Source organism: Vidua macroura, chromosome 18 (assembly GCF_024509145.1).
Source record: "Vidua macroura isolate BioBank_ID:100142 chromosome 18, ASM2450914v1, whole genome shotgun sequence".
Classification (NCBI taxonomy): Eukaryota; Metazoa; Chordata; class Aves; order Passeriformes; family Viduidae; genus Vidua; species Vidua macroura.
Window position 1 is genome coordinate 8,652,897 of NC_071588.1, and position 20,122 is coordinate 8,673,018.

The 20,122-nt window shown below is 39.8% G+C and overlaps 1 protein-coding gene across 2 annotated transcripts in view; it reads right to left on the reverse strand.

Annotated features, from left to right (window-relative positions):
- PI4KA (phosphatidylinositol 4-kinase alpha) overlaps positions 1 to 20,051 on the reverse strand; it is a 54,598-nt gene extending 34,547 nt beyond the window's left edge. The window contains exons 1-19 of one of the 2 annotated variants that reach the window (XM_053993522.1): positions 19,830 to 20,051; positions 17,725 to 17,841; positions 16,503 to 16,596; positions 15,755 to 15,843; positions 15,208 to 15,280; positions 14,620 to 14,879; positions 13,867 to 13,936; positions 11,783 to 11,931; positions 11,140 to 11,205; positions 10,069 to 10,165; positions 9,496 to 9,687; positions 8,677 to 8,777; positions 7,783 to 7,912; positions 6,916 to 7,048; positions 6,136 to 6,231; positions 5,264 to 5,447; positions 4,434 to 4,537; positions 3,333 to 3,501; positions 1,335 to 1,385 (exon numbers count right to left, since the gene is read on the reverse strand). In XM_053993522.1, coding sequence (XP_053849497.1) covers positions 1,335 to 1,385; positions 3,333 to 3,501; positions 4,434 to 4,537; positions 5,264 to 5,447; positions 6,136 to 6,231; positions 6,916 to 7,048; positions 7,783 to 7,912; positions 8,677 to 8,777; positions 9,496 to 9,687; positions 10,069 to 10,165; positions 11,140 to 11,205; positions 11,783 to 11,931; positions 13,867 to 13,936; positions 14,620 to 14,879; positions 15,208 to 15,280; positions 15,755 to 15,843; positions 16,503 to 16,596; positions 17,725 to 17,841; positions 19,830 to 20,051 — 2,397 coding nt within the window. The remainder of the gene's footprint in view (positions 1 to 1,334; positions 1,386 to 3,332; positions 3,502 to 4,433; positions 4,538 to 5,263; positions 5,448 to 6,135; positions 6,232 to 6,915; positions 7,049 to 7,782; positions 7,913 to 8,676; positions 8,778 to 9,495; positions 9,688 to 10,068; positions 10,166 to 11,139; positions 11,206 to 11,782; positions 11,932 to 13,866; positions 13,937 to 14,619; positions 14,880 to 15,207; positions 15,281 to 15,754; positions 15,844 to 16,502; positions 16,597 to 17,724; positions 17,842 to 19,829) is intronic. The other variant, XM_053993523.1, reaches the window with a different exon arrangement.
- Positions 20,052 to 20,122: the final 71 nt, after the last annotated feature.

Sequence of the window (20,122 nt, forward strand, 5' to 3'; positions counted from 1 at the left end):
CTTCCGTAACTTACACATTAAGTCTCTAATAAGCACTAATCTTCTCTCAATATACAAGGAATGATGCTTTCACTCAAATCAGCATCACTGACAGCTGAAAAATGCCACCCACTAGAACATCTCAATGCAGGACTAGCTGGCTCATGCAAAACCTGAGCAACTATTGAATAACAGTGATCCAAGACATTTATAAACACATTCCTTTAAAGTTAGGAACTGGCCCTTGTGATCACTGCTGAATTTGGGGAGGGCTGATGTATGAAACCAGTGGAAGAGATACAGGAAGTATCAAAGAACAGTCCTCTGATCTTTAACTAGTGCTAATTTTAGACTCATCTCTTTGACTAACTTGAGTGAAGAGCTTTGTGGGAGAAAAGTATGAAATGAATGCTTTTTTCCTGCCTGTTAATGGATGTGCAGTATGAACAAGTTACAAGCAGGCATCCCTCCTGCAAGCATGGGATACGTTTTTCCCTTTTGTCCCAGCAGCTGTGCAGGAAAAGTTCCACAGAATAATTCAGCTTCAGGAGGGAAACAAGCAGCATGATGCCTTTTGTCCTTCAGGAAGTTTGTCAATGGATCTTTTAGATGTGACTTTTTTTTTGTTAAAGCTACAGCAGTTAGGCAAATAGTCCTACTGACCTGATAACAAGCCTTGGACGTATCAAATTTTCCTTTGGAAATCTAGATCTACAATCTTTTCCTGAATTAGCACTTGTACTTTGTTAAAAGAAATGGTTTTTCCCTGGACAAAAATTACATCCAAGAGTGAACACAGATATGCTTCAGAATAAATTAGTCTGGCATGGACATCAGTGTCCTTGCACATTTCCTAAAATGCTTTCAGCCTGACAGTCAATTCTCATTCCAGAAGACATGGGACACTTACCCCCTTCCTTATAAATGATTTTTTTTTTCCTTTTAAGAAGCAGAATTCACTATGCTGCCAAACTAATATGTATTTCTCACTCTTTCTACTAATTCTTGTTTTTCACTTCTCCTCAGGCCATAGCTATGTGCTGTTTATTACACTGCATGCCAAATACCAAAGTAATATTTCCTGCAGTATTATTTAGCTTAAGAATCTCCTGAATTCATAGCTTGAAACAATCTAACCCTGAATCATTCTTTATTTTCAAGAGATTTGTCATTATTAAATGAATGTTTCCCCCCACTCAGAGCTAGATGTATTATTTTACAGTAGCACTACATTTCTCCTGGATAGTAACCTCTGCACTACCAGGTAATCAAATAATTTTGCTTGAAATAGCATCAGTATTTGATAAATGTGAGAAAAATTATTGTTTGCAACAACTGATCCATTGGATACTCACCACAGCAATGACAGGAATAAGCACACCCAGGTTCCCTGCACTACTGGAGGCCTGAGAAGAAAAAGGCAATGTTCAAAACATCTACAAGAGCATTTCTAAAAAATTTGCTAAAAGACATATTTCAAGCATCAAACATTGCAATTACAACTCTGTATCTTGCAAAGAGATGTGCACAAGGTGGTCAAGAGAGCACCCATGAAATCCACAGTACTGAACACACCCTGGAATCTTTTTAACAAAGCTTTTCAGGTTTTCCTCTTGGACTATTGAAGGGATTTTTTTTCCCCTGTCAGCACACAGTCTGTAGATATTTAATAACTGCTAGAAAAATGATCCCATTAAATGGGTGGCCACAAACAAGTATCAAATGTTTACCAGAAGTTTCATTTTACTATCAAAATGAAGCCAAAAATAACAAGCCCATAAAAAGACAGGATTTTAAAGAATTTATTTAAGCAGGAGGAGCAGCCTTTTCCACTGAAATATAAGAATAAGGAAAACACACATTTCCTTCGACTTCTTAGGACTTTTTAAATTGCAGCTATACTAGTGTGTTTGCTCTTGGCCAAGTAAAGTATTAAAGAATTGAAAACATTTACTGAGCACAGCACATCATTTCTCACCTTTTCTGATCAGGCAAGCAGTGGTGGCATAGATACCACACTGAGACAACTCTCTGAAGTCCTTCCCAACCTCCCATATCCCTCTACACTAGATTTGGGAAAGAGGGAATGCTCCAGTTCCCTCCTTACAAGAGGGAGACTGCTGGTCCTATACAGATGAGGCAGGGATGATATGCTAACATGGTATAGCTTTGCATGAAGTGGAATAAACCAAAAGGAAGCAATTTTAAAAAGAAAAACAAAGAAGGAAAGAAGAGAGCAATAGAGAAACAAAGCCAAATAGTCTTCAGATGAAACAATAATGGTACAACCCAACAAAACCAAATTTCAGTTATCTTCCCTGGAGAGTCAGTATAAAGCAAACAAAAGATGGGTTTTAAAATATTTTTGAAGGGAATAAAATAATAGCACAGAAGATGTTCTAAGGGGTAGGGACAACTGGAGAAAGTCACCATGTTTTTTTTGTTAAATTCAGGACAATCCACTGCATGTGACTCACTGCTTCAGAGTCATAGAGATACAAACTAACTGCAATAGCCAGAACCCAGCAGAAATCTACAGTTTCTGTAGAAAACCCATTTTTCTAGTAGCACTTTTTGTCAAAAAAATGAAATATCAGCCTCTTTATGATAATACATGGCACTGAGAGTGAAGAAGATGGAATGACTTCCATTCCTGGGCATACTCAGAGAACATCTGTGTCAACTATCAGCAATAGCAAAAGAAAATGAAGATTTTTTTCTTCTTCTCACAGAAATCACTTTTGAATGGTTGAAAATAGAACTAAAAAAATCACTGATCATTTTAATGGTTATCAAGCAAATTTTAGCTTGTTGAGAAGAAGAGACATAGGCAAACTAACGAAGAAAAGCTTGCTTTTGTTTGGGGAGCACAGCATGTGCAGTGTTTTACCCTCTTTATCTCTTCTTGAAAATGAAGTCTTCAGAATACCTTTCATAACTTGTACTCTGCATTGAGTAGAATGTTCTAGTGAGAACTGCTCTCAGGATCTTCACACTAAAGAAACACTGCCTCCTAGCTTAATCCATCTGAATTCTGTCGTTTCTCCATTTGCAGAATTGCAAAGCTTTCAGTCAGTGCAGCAGTTTGTCTCCCATACTGATTCCAGAGCATCCCATGCTTCCCTTTGCAGCTCTGCCTCTGACACTCCAGGCAGTCTCAGCTGAACTGCAGCTATTCCCTGTTTTATCTGGGACCCTCCACATGATCAGTCAGGCATCCCACACCTGCACTCACACTCCACCACCAGAATGCACTCTCAGGCTTAGCACAGCAAGGGTTTTCCCTGTGTGTTCAGCAGTGCCACCCACATAAAGCACAGCTGCACACAATTAAAAACCAGTGCATATCTGACCTTCAGTGCTGGTCCTTTTTCACTTGCTCTCTCACTAGCTCTCTTTCCTTCCAGCCCAAGCTGAACAAACAGCTCCAGCAAGTTCATCAGCAGCTCATCCACAAGGTGCTCCACCTGGATGTTGGCAGCGATGTTGGCCAGGGCATTAATGACTGCTAAGGAGCAGTGCCTGAGGAGAAAGAACAAGTTATGAACAAGTAATTACTCAGGTTTTCTATTGTCAGTCTTTTCTTCATAATACTGACAGTAACTCTTGTAATAAGGCTACTGACGTATTTCCACCCAGTTTTTTCTTGCTGTTTTTATGAGCAGCACATAACTTTACTGACAATTGAAATGCAATTGGTATTTAAGTGAAAAAATATTTTTAAGTTGTGCCTTTGGAGGATGTTCCATTTAGGATGCTGTCATGGCCACAAGGAAAGTACTTTAAGTACTTTCCTGTAGCAGACAAAAAAGCAGCCAAGGGCAGTTTCTGTTTTGGGAAAGCTCTTGAGCAGAAGAATCACAACTCATATCAGTTGTTGAAGTTGAGATTGCATTGTTAAAACATACTGACAGAACAGTCCTCTCAGCTACTCCCATTCTGCATTGAAAGGTACCCAGCCTACCCCAACTACCAACAAAGTCAGTGATAATCTTTACTTTTAGTGGGGACAACAATGCATAACTTACATACAAAGAATTAAATTGTTAATGGTTTGCATTTAATTCCTAACAAACGCGTTAAAAACAAAACAAACCACACTCTCAGCTTTTCTGGGCTAAGAAATTCAGTAATTATTTACTGTAATTTAGTAATTAATTACTGTAATTACAGATAACATAAGTCATCAATGTCAATTATCTTTCACAAACACTGACTCCTTACAGAGGTAAAAGTTATCAATGCCACCTGTAGTGAAAAGCACTTTCAGGAATCTCTGCATTTTGAAGGGCTATTATTTCTAAATTAACGTATTTCTTTTTAACATCAAAGAACAGTACAATTTACAACCTTGTAATAAAACTTGATAGTGGGAAAAAGTGAAAAACCCCAAAGCAGCACAAAGGGTATTTGATATAGTTTTCACACATTTAAGGGACACACTTAAGTGTTACCTGTATCCATGGTCCTTATAGTCTTTTGTGGCAGAGTAAACAACTGAGCTTGCTTTAACACTGATTTGCTGAAATAGATTCCACACCTCACCGTAAATGTATTGCTGCAAAAAACCAAAACCAAATCCCTAAGTAAAGCTTATTGAATACAATCTCTCTAAAGATCAGCCCTGTAAAATACTCTAAGTATTACCAAGTTCTTCAGATAGGTGTGCAGCCACAGCCTGAGCAATGGTTTCAGCTTCCATGAAGCAAACAGTACAAGTGCTTTTGTAAATGTTTTAAATTAATCAAATTTTAGCAAATTTATTTTCTTTAATTCTGCCTTCCTGATGGAAACAATTTTTTTCAGTCTTCTGAGTTCTGGCAATTAATTGCTTGTTCAGATGCACAAATAACATTTGGAAAAAGTCAGTTAATCTTTGTATGACTGAAGAAAAAATCTTCTATACTTTTAAATGTATGTACCTACAAGACTTTGAAAGTTGCTGATACAAAATTGCTGATACAAAAAGAAACTACTCTCTACTTATTTGTGATAGGCCATGTTTAAAAGCTTAGTAACTTTTGAAAATATTGAGTTTGGTGGGCTTTATAGTCTTTTTTTTAAAAAGACTTATTTTCTATGGGGATTCATCTTCTTTACAGGGACAGCACTTTACACATTATCACAACTTTTGTTGTCTGATATCACAAAGACTGTACAAGCATCTACCTGTAGTGCAGAAAAGAGAAGCCTTAAAAGCCTTCTGCAAATGCACTTTCTAAAATACATTTCCATTTAACTAAAGGAAAGGAACTGGAATTCTCTTGCCCAATTCTTTCCTTACATTTCCAGTGATGACCAAACAGCCAAGCTGATCAATGATGAGTACGTCAAGATGAGAAGGTGGCTGGCAAAACTTCTGCTGTAAGATCTGCAGGATGGGTTCCATTATTTTTGGGGTGTCCCTCAGTGCCACTGCAATGTGCCCTAGAGCACGAATTGTGTGGTCAGGAATCAAATGAGCTTCTCTGTTAGGAAAACAAACAAAAATCCCAACGTGATAAATGGAACTGTTCAACAAGTTATGAAGACCTCAGTTACATTTCAGTTAAGTAACAGTTCCTATACTAAATTTATACATCACCAGCAGCTTTAATACTATGCATCCCCAACAACAGAGGATATACTTGCACAAGCTGATTTTCAAAATAAAAAATAACCTCTCCCGAACTCATTATTGAAGAAGTCCACACTAACCCATGAACAAACTGTTCTAACACAACAGTGAAAAGAGTCAAAAATGATGGGCAAAATACTAAGACAGACCAGCTACTACAGAACCTCCCCCATGAGACTTCTTGGTTAGTGAGGCTCTTAAATGCAGAGCAAAATGCCACAAGTGACAAATGTGTCTAGGCAAAAAGGACAGCTGAAGCTTGAAGAGAAAGCATCACTCAGCTGAGGACTCAAATTTGACTAATATTCACTAAAGATTTGCTGATTCAATCACCTAAAACTGAATCCATATCTCTCAGTATGAAAACAGGCTCAGCTCTGCAAAGACTTGGCATGGGAAGATCTTGATCCCATGCACAAGCCCATTAATCTCAGAGACATTTAATTCTAAAATAATGCTGCCAGTACTTATATCTTAGAGTAAGTCTCAGATTCACTGAGTGAAGGAAAAAATGGTTTTATGACTGACTGACAACTTACTTATCATTCTCCTGAGAGATGTACAAACGGTTGGATAAGCTGGCAAGAAAGGCCTCAACAATCACCGAATCTATAGTTAAGCCAGCTTTCAAGCACCTGGAGTAACAATGGACAGAAAAAACATAATGCATCAAAAAAACATATCACTTTTAACTACTGTAAATTCATGCCATCTATATATAAGGGAAGCAGGTTTATACTGAAGAGTAAGAACTGACTGCCAAGGAACACTGAAGATACATTTTAAATAATGAGCTGAGTTTCTACTTCTGCTTTCTCCAGAAACAATAATGATGTGAATATGCAATAAGGTAAATTCAGAATCCACTCCTTTGAAACTCTAATTCCTTGTCTCTAGTCACCAACTATGTCTTCCCTCTAGCTCTCTGCAGCTATCTAAAAGGGAAGAATAATCACTGCCCACACAAGTGTGTGACAAGCCTTCCATTACATGAGGCTCAGTCAATGTGACAACCTAAGCTAAAAACAAAAAAACCCCTACTGAATATCTACAAAAACACCTACTGAAAATGGTGACTAGCAGACATGGGAAGCAAAACAGTAAGACTGAATTATTACTTTACAGTTAGGACATAAACAGAACCAAGAGATGCCTGAAGGAAAACGAAGTCATGACCAAACAAGGCACAAAAACTTAATGGCAGCACAGAGCAGAACCTTCTAAATGGGCACAGTACTCTTCTGCCAGGGAAACAGCACATGTTCAGCATAGTGCCAGGGAAATAGCACATGTCCAGCACGGTACCAGCCTCCTCTTACCTGCAGATGTTGTCTATGGCAATGTCACGCAGCTGCTCATACATGGATGGCTGACCTTTCTTGCCAGACATTACATTCAGAGTGGACTCTGAATGCTCGTTGGTGACACTAATCTTAATGTCATTCCCACCTACTAAGAACACAGGAGTACAGAAATCAACACCACTTCATGAGCTGTACAAGCCATTATTGCATTTGACTATTCCCTAATTATTATTCCTAAATTTAGCCACTTACTACTTTACTGCTTTGCTCTAGCATTAGAATACTGCTTTTGCATCAGCAAGCGATTCAAATGGAACATTTTTCTTCTGGAAATTATAACTCAATATTAAAATCTAAAAACAACAACAAAAACCTGCCAAACGCCAAGAGAGTCACGTGGCTGGAGCAGAGGATGTGCACAGGGAGTGTGAGGAACGTGACCTCGTTCACTCTGGAGAAGAAGCAGCTTTGGACAGAGCCAGTGGCTGCCTCCCAAGCTGCAAAGTAGGCTACAGGGCAGACAAGCAGCCTTTGTAGGAGAATTAGACACAACAGCCTCAACTCGAAACAAGGGAGGTTCCAACTGGGTATGTGATTCTTTTCCTTCACTATGAGGATAATTATGCACTGGCTTTGGCTGCAGAGTCTCACTCAAGACAGAAGTGCTCAGTGTCAGAAGAGACACAGCAGTTCTGATCCTCACCCTTAGATACACTTCTACCAGAATTTCATTTGTTTCCCTCCTCCCCATCTCCAAAAAAAATTACACAATCCCATCTCCATTTCCACCTATAGCTGCATCACCACAAAATACCAAAAAGTATGAAAAAGCCACAAAAGTTGGAAAACAATCATTCTGGAGCATAGGCTTTTTTCCTTTACCTGTGTGGTACTGGCTGTGATATTTGTAAAGTTTCACAAGCACTGGGGAAGGTATCACAAGAAAGTCTCTCAATGATGGATTGACAGAATGAACCACAACAGGGAACCTCTCACACAAACGACCCAGACCCTAAAAAGGGAAAGAAAAAAAAAAAAAAAAAAAACACCAAGACAAAACCAACAAAACATAACTTTAGAATAAAACAGTACTATTTTTATGTCAGCTGCAAGCTTGCAACTTCAGCTTAATACAAACAAACAGAAAACAAAGCAAATCCTACACAGTTTGAGAGACTCAATTTTTAGCATAAGATTTAGACATTTTAAGCCTCTAACTCTTTTAGGTTATTCTAGAGTGTGTCACATACCACTCAAGCCTTGCTGATCTCTTCCCGGGTGTTTTCACAGGAGTTACATGAAATGAACTGCACTCTCCAAAAATAAAGTTAATGTACAAGTTCCAACATTTAGATGAACCTGGTAACTTACAACTTATGTGGTGGAAAACACCACATTTGTAAGACTGGATAAGTGCCCAACAAGAAGACAAAAATAGAATAACCAAGGCTTAGTCTAAAACCTCAGTGGTCTACTAGTCCTAATATTTTAATTATTTGTGTAATGGACTAAGAAGCTAAATAGTTCAGAAATTAAATTCTGGTTAAAAACCCTTCATGAATATTATTCTTCAAGAAGTAGCTAAGCTAAGAAAATCTTAAAAGCAGTTCCTTGTTTTCACACCAGACCCCTGAAATCCAAATATAGAACACAGTGATGGAAAGTAATAAAAAATGCAGATAAAACGTTCTAGTAACTTGTAAAATTCCGCAAATTCTCATTCACTGATACAGTGAGTAATTGCAGTAATTAATGACAAATACTGTAAAGACAGACCTGCAAACAGCAAATTAGCAGTGGCAAGTGAGCAATTATGATTTTGCTTGAGGTTTTTGACTGCAGCTTCTCTGATAACTTGATGCACAGGTTTTCTGCACCTTAAAAAATCAAACAGAAAAAAATATTTCCAATTTGTTATTAGGCCAAACACAACCCAATGCTTACTGGAATTTCTAAAATAATGAAGAGAATTTATAAGTTTCAATCTTGTAGTATAAGATTTAGTGCTGCTTCTGCAAAAACAGTTTTAGAAACTTAGCACCTGCACCAAACAGCTCTGTCAAACATTGTTACTAAAAGAATGACAGTACTTAAAGCTGATTTTGAGCATACTTCATACTAAACAGAAATTAAATATTGCAATGTCCAAAGGAAAAAAATCCTCCACGTATTCAGCAGATGTAAGATTTATACAGCAAGAAACAAAATAGAGGAAAAATAAGAAAGAGCTTCCCAGTCTGCTAGCAATGAAGATAAAACATTTTCTATAAAAGAACTGAGAAATACTTAAGACATAAAGAGCAATAAATAAAACAGAAACTAGAAAATAAATAGCTGCATGCAATTCAGCATTTATAGCATCCCCTGGAGATAAGTAATAGGAAGTTTCTGTTTCCATTTCTATAAAGAGATGTCTAACTAACCAGCCAACTAATCTGACAATCTTTTGATGGAAGTTTTACCCTTGTATTCTAAAAGTAAAAAGTATTCCACTGAAATTTAATATTTCTCTGAGCACTATCTACTCCATAAGGATTTCTACAACTTAGAACAGAACAAACAGACACTGCAGAAACCAAAGAGCATTTTTTTTACTTTGTTCATCTTTCACAGCCCACACCATGAGATCCACACAGGCAGCATTGGCCTGACAACGCAGTTTTAAAGGGCTCAGTTCGTTGTGCAGTCGATCCACATCGTGGAGGATTTTCTGAAGTTCTGACTGGCTGCTGTTGAATTGCTCCAGCACAAAATCATGGATTTCCTTCACAAATGAGTTGGGAAGATCTAAAGAAAGAAAAGGAAACAACATTATACTGGAAGGAGGGAAGTCAGTGTATCAGAATAACAGCATATATAAAAGTCATTGCTACATTTTATTATTTAATCAATTTTATCTCCTGTCTAAAAAATAAATATTATAACAAAGTCCACCAGTGAACAGACAATTCAAATGTCATCTATTAATCCTTTTAATGGGGGCCAAAATATGTTTTTCTACTTTCATGGTGCCTTTTTAATATGGAAACATTTCAAAATACAAATTTAATAGCATAAGTAGAGTTCCTAGGAAATGCAAACCCAATGTTCAAACACTCAACAGAAAGCAGATGATGCTTGTGATCCTAAACATAATGAAGGATAAATAAAAATAAATAAATACTATACCTTTCATATAGTATAGTGTGTCTCTCAGCATTTTAAACTGAGCAAGGTAAAGAGGGTCACTGAAGGTTTTGTAATAGAGATCTGTACTAGAACCCGTCTGAAAGACACAAGAAGCAATCTGCCAGATTCAAAAGGAAGTATTTTCCATTATACAAAGTAATCTCACTCCACCTCCACAAAGTAAACAAGCATATTAAACAGGTAGAAGAAGTAACCTCACTTTTCCCCCTCTACTTTTAATAAAAGTACACCATTCAATGCATTAAACAAAATTCAGAAAATGTTTGATTTGAAGAGCACGTCTGTTTCTCTAACAATAGGGGTAAAAACAAAAAAGAAAAAAAAAGGGGGAGACTCAAAGCTCTCACTTTACTGAGATGGCAGAAAGAGAGGCTGAAGTTTTCTCCACTCAGGCCTCCATTTCAAACAGGAGGCTGAGAGCAAAGCAGAGTCATTTCTGCACACATTTCAGCACACACCCCTTTCACCACAGCTTTATGCCCTGAGGAAATGAGGCAAACTCCATAAAATGTGGTGAAGGCTGTGACAGAACTGCACCCAGGGGAGGGGAGAAGAAACAAATTCTTGTTCTGAAATGAGGACTCACAGACCTAAAGAACCAAATCTGTCACCTCTGAGAGTCCATGAGCTGCAACACTGAAACTCATAGAAATGGCACCTAAAAGAGCAGCAGTGGTTTCCAAGCCACAAACTGAAAATAACCAATGCATTTCATATATGTGAAAAAAGACAATGTCACTGCAATATGCAAGGAAGTCCTTAGTCTACAGTAAACCTGTTTTGGGCAACCAATGCTGTAATTTATTAGGACAACAGAGCTAGTAGGAAAATAACTATTTCCTCCTATGTTAGTGAAAAATATCACCCCTCTTCACCATTTTTACACAGTCCAAGGCTAGATTTAAACCACTGAAAGAACTGTTCAAAAAGGAAATTAGTATCATTTTGCAAAGAGAAGGCATACCTTACATAAGTAAAATACTGATTTTGCAAGTAATAAGGCAAAAAATGAAGCATTAAAGTCAATAAAGAAGGAAGGTAAAACCATACCTCTGCAACTTCAGCTATTACTGCATCTAAGTTCTTCAGAAGAGAATCCTCAACTATCTGCTTTACCTATGGAGAGAAAAAAACCAAACTAAAACAGGATGTTTCTTGTTAATGACTCGAGATAGGAGCAGAGTACCATCTAATAAAATTTTGCTTATGCACAGAAAACACAAGTCACTTCACTATGAAGCCTCAGATGAAATTAAGGCTGTAACAAGAACATCTGAGCCTCTCTGCTGTTCCAGAATAGCTGATGCCAGAAGCAAAAAGGGCCTGCAGCTTCTGTCACTTGTGTGAATTCCCAGCAAATCCTTCAGGAAGTCTCACTCTCACAGCAAAACCCAATCTTCATTTCAGCAACTAGCAGTATGCAGGTTACACCAGAACAAGTGGTCTGCCAGACTCAAGCAGGAAGCAGTTGTCATAAATGTACTTAATTTTCCAAATTCTGCATATTATGAGAGCTTTCCAGAATGCTACTGAAGCATGACATTAAATGCCATAAAAATAAAATTACACAAAGCTTGAGAGACAAAGGCTGTCATTTTACTTGCAATTCTAGAAGTTTTAAGTTTAAACTGCATCTATTTCTAGCAAATATCTAGAACACAGTGTCACTGCAATCTTGACTGCCATCATGTACCATGTTCAACAGCTGTCGGAGCATTTCCAGTGGGATGTTAAACTCTTTGTTGTTAATACCATTGAAGAGAGGAGAAACTGAAAAGCTGGAACTGATTGTGGAGAAGTAATAATCAGGATCCAGTGCATTCCCATCAGGAAGATATGAACCTGATCAGAGAAAAATAATGGAAATACAAGTTTGAGGAGAGAAAGGATATTAACTGTCTTTAATGGAAGCATTTAGCCACTGCAAAAGAGTTCTTTCTAACACAGTCTTTAACTTTCCAGAGGTGCATTTTAGCTCATCTATTAGTAAATTAAGACAGAAAACTATGATACAATTGTCATTAGGAGTTTACGATCACAACAGAGAATTCATTACAGTAACTTGTGTCCATGTCAGAGATACTTCTGACAAACCTTTCCACACTACTGATGTGCATCTACCTGAAAACATTTGTAAATGCCCCTTAAATCAGAAGCACAGAGATGCAAAGAAAAGGTTAAGTCAAAACTGTCCTGCAAGGTTTTCCTCTGTATTAGATGAAATGAACACATGGCACGGTGTTCATTTTAGAACAGGCACCAATTCACCAGAGCATTTTGAAAGCAAAGAGAATCAAATTGTTTTTCAGATTCAAGTACTCTATTAAGCGAACAACTTGCTCAGCAAACTGCTCTTGGCTCTGTTTCCTCTTGAGAAATTGCATCTCACGCCTTTCTGAAGTACTCAGCTGGCTGTGCTAGAGTAATATTCTTGTGATTAACAGGCTTTCAAGTAAGACTATTTATTTACACCAAAAAAAAAAATGTCCTCAGTTCTTTTTTTTTAAGCTGTTAGCCTTGGCCAGAATAAAACCAAGGTCACTACTCATCTTCTTCAGAAGGCAAGACCATCACAAACTATATCAACACAAGTAATACAAGGACTGACTGGAGCTGAAATATTTGGTAGAAGTTAGTACTGAAAATAAAATCCTGACTGGAATAATCAAAACTCTACCAGAGAGACAATTAAAATAATCCAAAAGATTCTACAAAGTTGTCCATCTACAGACTTAAGATTATTTCTGTTTTACTACAATAGTATCTCTCTAACCTACAACCATTGGGTTTTATTTATTTTTTTAACTCAAACCATGAAGACCACAACATTGAAGAATACATTGATTCAACACAGTAGACAGAAGATAAACAGCTCTGTTCGTACTTGGCAATTTAAGAATTACCCTGTAATCCCATTATATGACTGAGGAAGAGATGCCTCTAGAAATAGCAACATGAAGAAAAAATAAAAGCAATGTGGAAAAAATTAATTTAAGCCAGGGCTTGAGAGAGGAGAATGGCCCAGAAAGAGAGAAAGCCCAAACTGTTAAAAACCTGAATGGGTCAGACAAAACCAGAGACACCAAAACAGCTCAGATGCAGAGCTAGTCCTCCACATGATTCATGAAGGGGAGATTATTTTTAAGCCCTCCTTTGACTTAGAACTCACAGATGGAGCTCTACCACAGCTCAGCAGTTAAGAGCTTGCATGTTAATTCATGAAACTTTCTCAAGTTTTGACCTTTTATGATACAGTAACTAATGCACATTAGTGAACACTCCACTTCAGTGTCTCATTTAGTATTTCTTGCTTCAGCAAATTACCGGTCTTCCACAATGACCCACATCACACACATCCAAAGAGAGCAGCTGTTTTGGATTTATACAATGTGCCACAAGCTTCAAAATTCCAGACCCTAGATCAACAATGTAGCTGTCTACTGAAGGACAATATTAACTCTTGTTCCTCAAAGTTACTCAGCCTAATCTCCTGAAATCTTTCTGGCCTAGTTGAATTAAGCTCTTCAGCACTAGGCACTGCCTAGCAGGAAGGGAATCAAGAAACAAGTAAAAAATAACTGAGCCTTGAAATTACTGCTGTTAATAATTACTTCCTACCGTCTTTAAACCACAATTTTTTAAAAAATCCTGGCCAGCATGTGCCACTGAATTCCTGTAAGAATTCTAAAAGGCAGAGGAAGGGGTCATAAGTTTTTTTGTTTTAAATTTTCTATAAATATCAACAAAACCCCAAATCACAGACTTAAGGTTATCTACCTTCAAAGTAATGAACTGCAGCAGATCCTCCAGGAGAGCTGGGAGCTGGAAGTCCACGTTCAGGACTAACCTGAAACATTGCACAAAAGCTGTATTTTAGAAAATATTTATAAAACATTTAAAAACCTGTCAGGAAATAGACTGTACACTTTAAAATGAAACACAGCTTCAAGCAAAACTAACAGGAACTACATATTGCTGGGTCTAACAGCTCGATTCCAGGCAAAAATAGGAAGTTAAAAAATGCCAGTTCAGTGCTTTTGACTAAAGTGAAGAGATCAGAATGATGAGTCCTCTACTATATGAAACTATGCCAGTAACAATCTGTAGTTTCAAACCACCATCTGAATCCAGTCTTCCCCCAAGACAATGAACATCTACAGCCCCTTGTGAAACCAGGAAGAGTTCCTGTATCCTCTCGAGAAAGCTTCAGCCATGAAGTGCAGCTTCCCAATTTTACAGCTATACATTACAATGCCTTTTAATGATAACAACACAAGGAATGGGATTTGCCAAATGCTCCATGTAAAGACTTACTAGTACAGTTGCTACTTTAACTGCCACTGCTTGTTCTGTAATTCAGAAACTACAAAACTATTTTGAAACTCAGCTGTGGAACCACAATAAAGACATTTGTATCTGCTCAAACAAAGTGTTAAGAGACTCTCTGCATATCCAGGCTTAAGTCTTAACTCCACTGAGACCAAGAAATCATCTCAGTGCTGACTCTAACACAGAGCAAGTCATACAAACCTGGGTGATGCTGGATACACTGCTAGCCTTTCTCTTCAGTGTTCCCTCCTGGCAAACAGTGAGCAGAGAACTTGGTAGAATTGATCTGAAGTCATTAAAGGATCGACGGCGAATTCCTTCAAGCTCTTCTGGAACTCTCAGGGAATGTGGGGGAATTTTAGGAAAAAGCTTTGAAAGGAGAGCCTCCTCTGAATTGCTGTAGCGACCAAAGGCTCGAGAAATTCCTATCAGGCAGGGCACTGCATACTTGCATAAATATTCTGGAAACGAAAAACAGATGTAATAACAATTAATAGTAACTTAGAACTTCCTCCTCATGGTTTTGCTACCACTTCACTAAACTGTTTCAGCCTAAACTGCTTTACAACAACTGATCTGTACAAGCAGAGGAAAAAACTATGAAAGCATCAAAAATTACTACAATTCTGCTTCCGTATTTTCCAGTCAACAACAAACAGAACAGAGAAGTGCTAAGGGAAGCTGAAAGACAAAACTCACTTTTCAGGATTGATCCTGATAACCACCAAACAAACACAAGAGAAGTTCAGAGGACAGGAGTTACAAGTACAGTCACAATTTTATCACTACCTTTATCATGCATTTGTGGTGTCTGGCACATTCCCAACAGGAACTGCATTACTTGTAGGACTGCATCCAAAATCTAAAGTCATCAAGACAGACATACAAAAATATCTTTTGGTAAAGAGATATCATTATCTTACACCAGATCATTATAACTACTGAAAATTGTAAACATTAACGCAAGCACCTCTGTGAAGATTTCTTAATGTTGTGGGACTAAAAGATTACATTGCACTCAGGTTACAGAGCTTCTCCTGTAAAGTCTGCAGTGAGCTGCAAGTACTACACAATGAAACTGCAGCACTCCCAACCTCAGTATCAAAACTGGAATTTTAAAACTCTGGGCTCAGCAACTGACACCCAAAAGTAACTGCAGACCTATGAATATCCTCTAGGTACTTGACTATTAACACAAGCAAATTAATGCATCAGTGCACACGCTAAAGCAATCAGCCCCTTGCTGACAGGGAGCAGCTGTGCTCTTCTCCAGACATTTGCCAGGACTGCAGCGTTGGAGAACTGGGTAATACAACAGCACAAACTTGAACTCCACCTGCTCTCGGAAAGATGCATCCCTGTAAGCCACGTCAGATAACAACGTCACTAAGCAGAAGCTGAAGTTTTCTGCCACTGGAAGCAAACCTGCAAAGTAATGGAGAGAAAATCAGCCACTTAAGCCTTGATAGAGAGAACCAACAAAGAAAGAGCAAACTATAACAAAGCAAGAAGACACAAGTGACTCCCATGTCATAAAGTTCTGAGGCAGACTGTAGACAAAGTATTATTACATACAAAATTCAGAAGCATTCTAACCATCATAATTTCAGCATAAATGTTTAAAGAAAGATCAGAATTAAAAACCTTCCCAGGCTTTCAACTTATCAGAAATAAACCCCAATTATATAATACTGTATAAAAGTATTCTTACACTAAGGGAGCAAAAAATGAAGTGATTTAAACAGCAACTAAGCATCAAAGCTAAAAGTAGAGCAACAAATCTCATGTTCCACTCTCCTATTCTAGCTACTACACAATCTTCTGCAGTTTAGTAACAAAATATATTGAACACAGAACTATTTGGAAAGTGCAATTCATCAAAAGCAGCAAAGCAGGAAAACAGAGATCTATTCAACTTTCTCTGGCTTCTAAAGAAAATCAATATTAAAGGCTGTCAAGCCAGGAGCTAAGTAAGAACATAGCAGGACTTCTCCCCTCCCCTTGAACCATGTCCTGAACAACCTTTGCTATTTCTATCTCCTGGCTGGCATTCCATGACAAAGATCAAAAAATGCAAACACCACCTCTGCCTTTCCGTGCATTGCTTTCTTCTATCCACTGGACCTTGGGAAGGCCCTTCAGGAGTCGCAGAAGGTAAGGAACCACATTATCCTTGTGCTGAAGAAGAAAATATTCTATTTAAAACAGAGGAAAAAAGCTGAACCATATAATCTCAAGATACTTTAGAGATACTCTAAAATGACATTAGTACACACAGAACTTGCTTCTAATGATTACTCCACAGGCTTCTTAACTATTGCAAAACTGATTTCAAAACAAGCAAATGAAAGTAACCCAATTCAGCACCTTAAATCCAAGCCTTTCACTCCAGGCAACAGTTCGTTCTCTCTAAAAGCTGGAGAAGAAAGCTCCAGAACAGTACCTAACCCCAAACACTTTATTAATTGACAGCAAGCTCCCAAAATAAATTTAAGACAGCTAGAAATTCAGAGTGCCAGTGCCAATTCAGTACATGTGATGCATCCCAGGGCCTTACACAAGCCACTTAACACATCTAAGTAACACTTCAGCTCCCTCACCTGCAAATCAAAGCACAGTACAGCTGCCTTATAAAAAAATCCCCAAACAAACACAAAAAGAAAAAATAACTAGGTCAATAATATCCATGCAAGCTGTACCACAGCACATGGGTACTAAATAGGAGGCAATTCAGGCCTGATGCAAACCTTAGTAATATGACAGAATTTAAAGTGAGGCCTAACAGCACTGGACCTGGGACTCCATGCTTCCCCTCCTCAACGCAGAACAATACCAGGCCCAGCAGTCAAAGGGAAGAGAACCAGCTTGTGCTGGCCCTGCTGGCAGACACAGAAGGGATGCTTGTGTACAATGCAGCCTGTGTGCCCTGTCTGTTTCTCCTGGCATGAAAGGGCCTATTGCAAACCTGGCCTTCAGGAGTGCATCAGAGCATCCCTGTCAGTCAGGAGCATGTGGGGAAGAACATGCAATGACACACCTGGTTAGAGTAAATCCTGCTGAATACTCTTTCCTTTCTCTGCTTAAGCCATGATGACCAGAAAACACAGCAGTAGTTTGGCCGTGGCTACTGCCCATCACACTTATCAGTATTTCCTTGCTCCCCTGACAGCATCCATCCCTTATCTCTGATCTTTTTATCTACTTTTATGAAAAGCAAATACCAACTTTTCACTCACTGAACAACTAAACTTAAATTAGTCCAAGATCTTTGAAGGTAAATAGGTAGCCTAAGTGGGAAAAAAATACCTGAAGGTCAGATTCAATTAGGAAGATTCCTAAAGCAATAACAGCATCCCTGCGACGTTCATCCAATTGGAAAATCCCATGGAAATCCACTGGACACATACAGAGCAGCTTTTGTACCTGAGAAACAGCAGAGGGAAAGAACAGTGGAACAAGATTGGAAACCAAATTGAAGCTTGTTTGAAGTGCACAGTGGTCTCTCCACCTTCTGGAACACATTTGGCAACATTACCCTCCTTCAGTCATCCATCTCACTGAGAACATGCAAGGGCGAGGAAAGAGTGAGGAATGACAGAAACCAGAAAAAGGCAGAAAAATCTCAAGTAGATGTCAAACATTTTTACTACAACATAAGTCAATTTAAAGGTATTCTTCAACACTTGATCAAAGTGCTGAAGTATGATAAAGCCTTCGTTCCACTACTTCTCTTTTAGGTGTGCAGGAAATGTGCAGCAGACACTTTTATTGTATTTACTCAATTCCTGTAAACAAAAAACAGGTGGATGGAGCTTTGATTACAGCTGCACCAATGCCTCCAACATATACAGCACTGAACAATTAACTGTTGCCAACCTGTGTATGACTCCTGCTCAAATCCTTTCAACATAACAGATTAAGTTTACAGAATTAATATTTTCCCACTATTCACCTATTACTTTACTCCATACTTAACAAACACACATTTAAAGACTACATCAAACCTCGCAAATACTTTGTTCTTCTACAGAATTGTTAACGAACGGGAAAATGCAACAAGCATGTTGTCTTTTTATAAATTTCCTTGATGTTAATAAATACTGTCTAGAAAGGGCCTTCTTAATAAATAACTATGTTCGACTCACTTGTGTTTGAATGTGAAGTCACTTCCTACTTAGATACCTCTCTGAACATCCCACCTTGAAATTTCTAAAGCAAGAAACAACCTTCCTAGAGAATTAGAAAAATTGACTGGATGCTCAGTGGAATTCAAGGTTCTGGTCCTTCAGCTGCAAGACCTCCTAATTTCAAGACATGTAGTACACCACAGATAATCCTCTTGCTCATTATAAAATACAGCAGAGGAAATATGAACTTTGGAAGATGACTGCTGATACACGTGTTCCACATCAGGTTACATTTACAACAACATGAGTGAGCAACTCTGGCTAGATATGAGCTGCTACTATCATTGAACTGCTGTATTCTGCCAAATTGGAAAAAAAAAAAAATAAAACCCCTAGATAATTGTGAACCAAGAGCAGGGCACAGAAAAATTATTCACCGTTGGCTGCCACACCAGCGGAACATTTCCAGAACAAGACATAAGAAAAGAAGGCTGCAACAGCTGGCCCAGAACAAGCACTATAGTTTTCATCAGCACAGAGCGGTGCTTTTGTCAGCTATTTAGTCACGATTACCGCCTGAAGTAATTTGGACGTGCTGTCACTTGGTGCCCAGTCCCAGCACACCAGGCTGTCCATCCCTGCTGCGGGCAGCAGCACCAGCACCTGCCCGGGGAGCAGGGCAGCCCCTCGGGGGCACTGCCCACACACGGATCCCCGCGGTTCTCCCTTCAGCACAGCTTCATCTCACCCGGCACTGACTGTGTCGCCTGGATTTAACCAGATTCGTGGAGGAAAGCAACCAGCCCTAATTAGGTCGAGACTAATTATTCCCACAAGACTGTATTCTACAGATTTGGGGGACACGCAGCAAGATCCAGTTCCTTGCCCCGAGGGTGCGCTGCTGATCTGAATTTTTGGGTCAAGCTGGCCCACACGAGCATCCCTGAGGCCCAGCTGCCCCGAACGCAGGGACGGACGAAGCTGGGCTGACAGAAGCCCCTCAGGGCCCACTGACAGCCCCGCGCCCCCCGGGGCATCTCCCGGCCCGGGGGCGCGCCCGCTGCCCCCAGCCCGCCTCCCACGCGTGGAAGTGCCAAGGGGGCGGGCGGACACCCCTCACACGGCACGGACACACGGGCTGCTCGCGAGTCCTGTGCACACAGCGGCCGCTCCTCCCGCCGCACGGCCCCCCCGCCACACGCGGCTTCCACGCGTGACAACCCCGCAGCCTGCACACACGCACCGCCCCACGCCTGACGGCCGCTCGCCGCAAACGCCCCTCACCTTCTCCAGAGGCGCCGGGTTCTGCACCGCCAGCGACCGCGCCAGCGACAGCACCGTGTTGAAGTAGAAGCCGCGCGTGGTGCCCGCGCTGCTCCCGCGCCCCGCAGGGCCCGCGGAGGGAGCCGCGGCGGTCCCGGCCGCGCCGGCCGCCGTCCCGGCCGCCGCCGCCGTGGCCGCCGTGGCCGCAGCCGCCGCTGCCGCCGCCACCGCCGCGGCCGCCATGTTGTGCGGGAACGGCGCCGGCCAGCCCGGCCCGCCCCCGCCCGCGAGATCGGCGCCTCCCGCGGGAGCAC